This window comes from Bradysia coprophila, unplaced genomic scaffold (assembly GCF_014529535.1).
Source record: "Bradysia coprophila strain Holo2 unplaced genomic scaffold, BU_Bcop_v1 contig_138, whole genome shotgun sequence".
Lineage (NCBI taxonomy): Eukaryota > Metazoa > Arthropoda > Insecta > Diptera > Sciaridae > Bradysia > Bradysia coprophila.
In genome coordinates this window covers 8,023,560-8,033,341 of record NW_023503409.1, presented here as the reverse complement: position 1 = coordinate 8,033,341, position 9,782 = coordinate 8,023,560, and the positions used below count along the sequence as shown (strand labels likewise).

Below are 9,782 nucleotides of genomic sequence, written 5' to 3'. Positions count from 1 at the left end.
ACAGGAAAATGTAAATTTCTAAAACGTTTTTATTTTCCGATTTTTTACATCACACATAAAATGACATACACATTTAAGTTAGATATATCATTATTCATATATTTTTATAATTTTTGAAATTACTTTTAGTGGGTTTTCAATTTTTATTTTTTCATTTTTTTTTAATATAATTTTTTTTTGTTTTATTTAAATCATTTTTTTCTTATAACTTGTTGTTTTTCATCATTAATTCATTTTGTTGGTTTTCTGTGTGTACTTTTATTTATTTTTTTAGTTTGCTTAACTAATGATTCCTCTTTTGTTATACTCATTTTTTTTGTTTGTTTTTAAATGCATCTTATGTTTATAAATAGTTATTAATTACATAATATGATTAGGTTAATATATTTTTACATTTTCTTTCTTTCATTCTGCTTTTATGTTTCTTTTTCTTCTTCTTCATTTTTACTATCAATAAATATATAATTCTGTAATGATGCGTTTCTCTGGTATATATTTGAAGGACTCGATGACTTTTTGAGTGTGTGTGCTTGTGTTTCCACTAGAATGTTTTTTTTTCTTTGTCGGTATACATTGAAAATTAAACGTTGCATTAAGGAACATTTAGAAAAAGGAGAAGGTGCGGTCATTTGATGGATTTTAAAGGATTTGTAGTGACTAGGATTTGAATGTTATGATTGAAACTTTTGTTTAAAAATTCTATCAAAGTAAATTAGAGAAAGATGAAAAAAGATAAGTTTTATGAAAAGATTTTCTTTTTTGGTTAAGTGAAAATGGCATTCCCTAATGTAACATTGAAGTTCAATATTTTGTTTTTTTGTTGTTGGATGTTGTTTCGTTTATAGTTAAATGATTTTCTTTTTTAATTTAAATGTTTCTTTTGTTTCTCTTTAATTATATCTGTTATATTATAGTGTTAATAATATAATAGTCATATAACAACAATGCGCTTACAAGTTTGTTTGTTTTTTTGTACAAAAAAGAGGAGTTTTCTTTAATCATCAAATTCATTTTAATTTTGTTTGCCATTTTTGTTTTTCTTCTTAATTTTTCTTTTAAATTTAATTTCATGAATAACAATTTTTTTTCATTTACTTCAGAGATTTTTGTCTTAATTTATGCTCCATTGTTTCCCTTCAATGAAAATTAAAAGAAAAGAAAATCCAAAAAATTTTAAAGACTTTTTTTGGTTGAATTTTTCTTCTTCTTCTTCTTTAATTACAAATATTAGCTTGCGATGACTAGAACTCTATATTCTTTTAATTTTATTTAAATTTAAATATTTTTTCAATTAAGATTTTCCTTCAACTTTTCTTGTGTTTGTCAGAATGAACCTCATTTTTTTCAATTAATTAAATGGCAAAAGTAAAAATTACATTTTTTTTAGCTAAATCTTCTTCGCCTTCTTTCATCATTTTTAAATATAACTAGAGAAAAAACATTTTGTTTGGAAAGTAGAAAATAAAATTATTTCAATAAAAATATTTTTTTTTAATTTTACATTTTTAAATGTTATTTTACTAATGCGCTGAGAAGTGTATGTATGTCATTTTGTTTTTTTTTTATATACTTTAAATGCTGAAAAATATGATTTTTTTATGCATTAAATTTAGATAACATTAAAGTTTTGGGTTTTTCTTTTTCTTTTGTTGAATTTAAACTTTAGATTTTTCTGATACAAATGTTTTGTTTTTTTATTTTCAGATTTTTTTATCTTTATTTATTCTTTGGTCTTCATTTTTTCATGTTTTTTTTTAATTTCTTCTTTTTATAAACTTTATATACTAAGCTACTTGTTTAATATAAATTACAAAATATAATTAGTTGTACGGATGAGACATTTGATGGTTGAAAAATTTTTAGTTTTAGTTTTTTTTTAGCTCTCTTCTCATCTACATAAATGTTTCACTAAAAGCATTTTTGCTGAAATTTATGGATTTAAGCTGGCAGTGCTTTTCTAAACTAATATTTTTCGAAAAAATAAATTCAAAATAAAAAACTTAAAAAATGAGTTTTGATCAATATGTAAACTTGCGTAAACTATTTCAAACTTAACCTATCTCATATCCGGGTTGTGCAACACAAAAAAATGATTTCGAATCAGGTTCGACAACATTTTATGTAAAAAAGAAAAGCGGAAACGGGAGATTTTCTAAAAAAAACAAAAATTATGTGGCCGTGATTCTGGTCGTGGAAGTGAAATTATGAGAAATTTAATTTGAAATCAGTTTCCAATTCGAAGAAAGGTTGGTAGCCTAATTTTTAAATTGGTCAAATAAACAAAACAACCGAGTGTAATCGCAATAGTTAACCATCAAATTCTCATCCCAAAAAATTTGCAACAATTGATTAAGTGTTAATAAATTTCAATAAATATTTTTTTTGTTTTTGTTTCTTATTTTTATAATAATTTATGCGAAAAGCATTATTATTATCATCAATTTTTTTACTTTCTTTTTCACTTTTACCTCACTTGTTTTTTTATTTTATTAAATTTTTAAGAATTTTTTTTAAATTTTTTTAAATTTTTACTTTTAATTTCATTAATTAATTTTTCTTTGTTGTTATTGTTTTTAGTTTGAAAAAAGATGTGGTAAGAGAGATAGTTGCTTTTCTTTAATGTGTAATTTGTTTTTCAAATATGAGGTTAATGTGTGTTAAGTAGAAAAAGATTATTTCAAGTGAAAAATATAAATGTAGTACCTTGAATAAATGTAGACGTTTTTTTTCCTTTTCTTGTTAAAAAATTATGTGCATGTTGTGGTTGTACTAAGAAACAATTTTTTTTAAATCAATAAAAATATTTTTCTGAAAAACTTTTTTATTTGAACGATGAAGGTTAATTAATATAAATTAGAAATAAAAAAAAACTTTTTTTTTGTATGGCATTTCGTTTTGTATCTTTGTGCAAAATTTCAAATTGGCGTTATTATAATATAAAGCATAAGCTAAATCATTTTTTGTTTTTTTACTTCTTCTTTCTTTCATTTACAGAATAAAAACAAATTATTTTCACTTCATTTTATTTGGTTGACAATTATGCAATTATAATCCTGTGCGATCCTGTGTGTACATTTGTTTTTTCTTCCTTTTGATATAAAACTAAAAACAATCGAACTAATCCAACGAATGAAAAGTATAATCAATGAATGAATAAACTCACTACTATTTCAACTAAACTAATTTTTTACTTTTTAATTTTTTCTCTAAAATTTTACAATTTTTTTTTCTTCTTAAAGAAAGATGAGCTCATTTTCAATTATAATTTTATTGGCACAACAATTGATTTTTGGTATATTGTTACCTTAAATAGATTTTTATTTTGTTTAAATTTATCACTGTCATTGTAGAATTTTAGATTTAAAGAACAAACATTCTTTATCAAAAAGAAATGCTCATCGAAATAATTTAAAAACAAAAAATAATTTTCCTAATCAAATAATTTTTTTAAATTTTTAATTTTAATTGAAATTATAGTTTCTGGGCTTTTCATTATTCTTTGGTTGATTAAACGTTGTAAACTTAAAATAACAAAAAAAAAAAAATATTCTCGATTTGGTTTGTTTGGTTTTTTTAAGAAAATAGTTTAACTTATTTGTTGTCGAATGGAAATTATGATTCCTGTAATTACTGAAAATTGGAATTCAAATGCAGAAATAAATTATTTCTTCAGTGAGAATGTACTTTGTCCTTTGATTTCTCAGAAAGCCGAAAACAGTTTTGTTGTTTTAATTATTTTTTTTTTTTAATTTCTGAAACGAAGACGACTTATGTTTGATGGATTTGATAAGTTATTCGATTTCACCGAATAAATTTCCCATCAAAATAAAGCGATGAAATTTCGTGTAAGAGAGAACATGCTTCCGTCTTCCTATTTTCCGGTCAAATATTCTTAAAAAGAAAGATTTCTTATTTACCGTTACTGGATTTCAAGGAAATCGCAATTGACTTCCTTTGTGCGCATCATCAATAAATTATGTTGAATTGTTCATTCAATTTTACGAATAATTTTTTTGACATCAAAACCGACGATATAAATTTAAATGAAATGTTGTGTGTTGTGTCTGTTTAATAATACCTTTAAAAAAACGATTCAGTTGAAATTTTGTGTTAAATGACTAATACAAAAACATAAAATCTTTGTTACGAAAAAAAAGGAATGTAAATCAATGTGCGAAATGCAAAAATACTTTACGTTTAAAACAAAAAAAAACGAAGATTTTTTTTGTTTCTTAATGGAAAAACAAATCATTGCTGTAAGTCCCTATTAATCATTGAAGTATAAAAATTGTGCGAGAAGCATAAAAATATTTTCATTTGTTTCGTTCATTGTGTGTTCCAATCTCTATCTATAAATAACAATTTTCGATTTTTCCCTTGACACAAAGTCATACGTCATTTAACAAAAAATTTCTTTGAATTCTCATTCACCGGTATTTTTTGTTTGTTGCTGGTTGTTCCGTTATTTTTCCGTACTATAATGAGCTTAGATTTAACCTATCACGAACAGCAAGTCGTCAGTATTATTACCGAAACGTAGTATTTTTCGACAGATTGAAACAGAATCTTTTACTTCATTAGTTTTAGCATAACTTTTAAAGGATGCAACAACCAGAGCTGTTCATCGATTATTTTGGTCGTCTCTTTCGATAACAGATACCGTCCGTTAAAGCTTAAATTCCAGGGAATATCAGCAGTCTAGCGTTTTTCTTCATCCACCTCCTCTATTTTGTGTGTGTTCAAAAAAAAGTAATCATTTTTGCAAAATTAAGTTGTGAAAAACACAAAACTATCGAAACGAAAGAAAAACCAAACGAAAAATTTGCGAATTCTTACATTTCATTTTATGGCTTATGTACTAAATATATCAAACGATAAGCTTAATAGAGACCACAGCCTCGCAGATTATTAGCTATGATAACATCAGTAACAGCGTCGAACACAAATTGAATATTATTAGTGTCTGTGGCACAGGTCATATGACAGTAGATTTCCTTTGATGTTGATTTATTCTTTGCTTCAAATTGTGCTTGAATGTAGGCGGCTGCTTCTCCATATTCTTGTCCTCCTACATTGGAATAAGTTTTTATTATTTCCCCATCAATCGTCTAACATTAATATATTGACCCATTACGATAGCGTGGTGCCCAATTTTCTTTAAAAGAAATGAAGCCGATAACCCCTAATACTACTGTGACTACGAAAATAACACAACACCGATATCGTCCAGTTGGGTATGGGTATTCGGTATAGTACACCATATGTTTATACAGCTAAATCCTGCGTACAGTTACCTTTGTTCTACGTGAGCATAACTTTTACCAGAATTTTATAGAAATTGGCTACAACCTAATAATCGCCATATGCTGTCTCAACCTTTCAGATCGTTAGTTGAAGCATTGTGTGCCATATCATTGAACACTTTAATGGCATCGACAAAGATTTAATTACATTTTTACATCTTCATTTCGTGTTAATCTTGTGCTGGTAACACACAGATGCGAATCGTAATTCTTTTCATTGAAGTGATGAAATTGTCCGATAAATCTTCTTTTTGTTGTCTCTTTGCAAACACCAGATCCTCCGATCTACCGTTCACATTTAACCAATTCCTTTTAGTGCTATGAGCAACAACAAAAACGAAACTCCCAAAACCGACCATAAATTTATCTTTTCTATCTGTCTACCCACAGTAATATAATAATAATCAATACAGCACACGCCATTCAACAAACCACCCACAATATGAACTAGATAATTTAAGCGAATGACACCATTTATTGTCCCATCGTGTAATAGGTGTGTGCAGCTCAACGTACCTGTATATTCAGGGAAACATATTGTCAGTGGACTTTTGCGAATCTTCTCTTCAAACAAATCCTTTTTGTTTAAGAAGAGAATTATAGATGTGTCTGTGAACCATTTGTTGTTACAAATTGAATCGAACAGCTTCAGCGACTCTTGCATTCGATTCTGAAAATAAAATTCAATTTCAATTTTATATTTAATTGTTATCATCCCATACTGACGGGTATCGATTCAAGAATTTAATTGAATAAACTGACTGAAAGCATAACAACAGAATAGACGAGTGTTTTGTGGCACTAATTTCCAGAGATTATCATCGTTCGATGGATACAATCGAACAGGCGCTACAAATTCAATTTATTTCAATTATATCATGAACAGGTTTAGATTCGTCTTGACCTAAATTTCTGCCGGAGAGCTCACACTGATAGACGTACATTTAAATGTTGTCACTTTAGTTGGATGGCCACTTTTATGGAAACAATGAAGACAAGAGAAAATTAATTTACAGACGAAATAGAAACCAGTTTCCTATTGAGTAACGCAATAGATTCAATTTCATCGGAATCCAACATTAAATCATTTGACAATCCACCCCGTGAAAGTGCTTCGTTTTACATGCCACAATACTAAATCCTTCCCACGTATGCAGTGTGTTATATTGATTTGAACGAGAAAGAGCTAAGGGCGTAACGTGCATAAACTTGTATTTCACACTGAGTGTAATTTTTCACGAATGACGCCACCGCTCAAGGAAAACAAATTCGAGGAAATTCACCATGTAAAGTGGACATTTATATGCATCTACCAACAATCTTCAAACGAGCATCACTTATACAGTGAGTTTGTTTAACGAATTTGAATTTTGGTAGATTCGCAGAGGGTTTGCACATTGGAATATCCTTAAAAAAAAGTCAGCCAATTTTGTAAATAAATTGGAATAACTGGATTGACCCCATTACTTTAACGGAGATTTTCACATCAAGAAAGATTCCTTTTTTGCCATTTTCTTTTAAATTTTCATGAAATCCCACAACGAGTACGACTGACTACAGTTAGCTTACGAAGTTCGACAATGTAAATACTTTTTAAAAGTAGAAAATCCATTCTTCTTTTATGGTTATTTTATGATACCAGCAAAGAATCTCGCGCGTGTAACTTGGTACGTGTTTATAGTTTACTTTTGTATAAACATCAAGACGTGCAACAACCAATTTTCGTGTATCCCTCAAGTAAATATTTAAGGACAATCAGTTGACATTCACGCACGCGCGATATTGTTATTAATTCATAAGTTATATACCACGATTCGACTGCTACAACGGACGAATCATCAGCTAAAGCTAATATGCCCACACATTAACTGCATTTTCACAGAAATAAAAAGGGTATATGAATATAAAGTACATTGTCTTTATGCACCAACCGCATCCAATTATGATAATGTGCAGTGACGCAAATGTCGAATGCAACAGTTCCGACAGACAATTTATTTTCCAAGTATTTTCGTTGTTTCTTCTCCATTTCGCAGATAACTATAAAATATAATGCATTCGTTGTGTGCTATAGACGAGGAGAGCTGTTGCTCAAGTTTTTGATGTTACTTAACATGAAACATTTGAAGACAGTACAGACCGTATCATTTAAATGTACTTGATGTGTGTATTTCACTTGCTGAACACAATTACACAGCATTACACATCATGTTATGGTGTATCTGTTATCGGTAAGCCATTCAAATTGGTATATTGTGATGTAAAATGGAACAATAAAATGTAAATCAATGACCAGCAATCACTGTACCTTGAAATTGGTGTTGAGTCGGTCTTCCTTGTTCCTCATTGTCATAACGTTTGAAGTACTTGTTACGATCAACCGTTAATTACAATACATATAGGGTACAGCAGGTATAACATGTTCTATTGCGGTTATCTAATTGCTTATGCGTCTGGTGCTAGTGCATACAAATTTCACCACAATTTAGCAGAGTTTCTTTTTAACTTCTTTTTTAAAACTTTTTTTTTTAGAACTTCAGAAGTTTATGTGTAAGATGTAAGTCTATCACCTCATTGCAATCACTGCAGACATGTCTAGCATTTTAAATCGTGTACAAAGTGTACATCTGTACGTCGAAAAAATAATAATTTCGGTTCATAAAACAACAGACCACTGTTTGTGTCTCAGCTGTTGAATATGTGGGAGGGACGTTATAAGTTTTGAGCACACTAAACTTTATTATTAAATTTTGCCTTGAAGCAAGAAAATAATCAGATTTTAAGTAATATAAAAAAAAATGCTTTACTTCATATAGATGAGTCTGTGACAAGTATGCGTATAATAAGAAAATAATAAAAAGCAATTCGTCTGCATTTAAATTGATTTGCTAAAATAAAGAGCCCAACATTAAATCAACACGAAAAAAGAAAAATTGTTTCAGTAATTTTACATAAATTGAGCTACATAGCAGACAAATTTGCAAAGTCTATTATTAGGGGAGCGGTGAGTTAGAGCATCCCCAACAAAATGAGTTTGTTTAAAAAAAAAAAAAAGGTCCACTTCTTATGACCGAGAGGTAAAAGACCGGAACAGAAGCAAACACAAACATCGTCATATTTAAGTCAATCTACAATTTTGATTACTTAAAATCTGAAGCATACCAGAAACCAATATGATGAAACTATTGTCGACTCTTTTATAGAAACATGTATCCAATACATGAATGCACTTTAAACAGCACAATTTATAGATACAACTTCCGCCCACCCTAGGAAGTAAGAGACGATAGCCCATGTACTAGTATGGTGTTGAAAGTATTGTCGCCTTTACAAGGGCGGCAATATGCGCATATTATTTTGGTTCTTTTTACTTTAGTTATTATTGATTATGAATATTGAAATTTTCGCTCCTCAAGCCGGAAGGATGATAGTATTATTCAGTCAAAAAGAACAAAAAAAATTGATCAAAAACAAGTAAACTTTGAGCATACGTCGGTCACTTGTTTTTCCTCATTGCTCGATCTCAGACCTCGGAACAGGTCCCTTGAACAGAGCCTGAATTTTCGAATCTTAACTCAAACTGACCTGGTCCTAATTTACCTGAAATCTGAAAATCAGTAAACATTCAGGTAAATCAGCTCATATCTGGGATTTTTTCAGGTATTACTGAAATCTGACCTGATTTACCTAAATTTACTGATTTTCATACTTCAGGTAAAATCAGGTCAGGCAAAAAAGTTCAGTTCAGGTTCAATTCAGGTTCAGTTCTAATCGGATTCAGATAATCTAAACTTTATGTTTCAGGACAGAAAATCAGAAAAATAGGAAAAAACATTTGTTAAAAACATACGAAAAAATACTATTTTCGTCCGGCTATCATGTCTATCTCAGGTCAAACATCTACTTATTGAAGTGATGTTAAAACATATTCGCAGTTTGCATGTCGTATAATTATATTCCTAGTTATTGCCTTGCAATCAACGTTAATGTGCGGAGGTGTTTTTGTGATGATGTTCTTGTCAATTAGTTGCGCATCGATCCATAAACAATTTGTTTATGTAAAAATAGTTGACAACAAATTTATTTTGTAATTCAATTAAAAGTGAATTATGTCTAAATTGAAACTGGTTTCTAGCATTTTTTGAATTTGCTCTTGAACATTTTTATTACAAATTTATCTGATATTTTTGCACAAAATGAGGACGACAAACGTATATATATTTGAAAGAAACAACAACAACTACAACATCAACAGAATCGAAGAAAATTGATTCATTTGTGTCTATATATAGATGGAACATTTAACAAGAAGAGCGGTAAATATGTACATTAACATGTGAGTAGTCTGGAATAATCAAGACAGTGACATGTTAAAAAGGGCTAGACACCAAACACTTTTAATTCGATTGCCGAATGACAGAATCGTTGTATACACTCTTTGTGTGGGATTTAGTTCACTTGGTAAATATTGGAACAATT

General features: G+C 28.9%; 1 protein-coding gene across 5 annotated transcripts in view; it reads right to left on the bottom strand.

Annotated features, from left to right (window-relative positions):
• Positions 1-3,911: 3,911 nt before the first annotated feature.
• Positions 3,912-9,782, bottom strand: part of LOC119073873 (G protein alpha o subunit) — a 40,467-nt gene continuing 34,596 nt past the window's right edge. For all 5 annotated transcript variants that reach the window (XM_037179744.1, XM_037179749.1, XM_037179746.1 and 2 more), the window contains 2 exons: positions 5,820-5,973; positions 3,912-5,068 (listed from right to left, as the gene is read on the bottom strand). In XM_037179744.1, the coding sequence (XP_037035639.1) occupies positions 4,881-5,068; positions 5,820-5,973 (342 nt within the window). In that variant the 3' untranslated portion in view covers positions 3,912-4,880. The remainder of the gene's footprint in view (positions 5,069-5,819; positions 5,974-9,782) is intronic.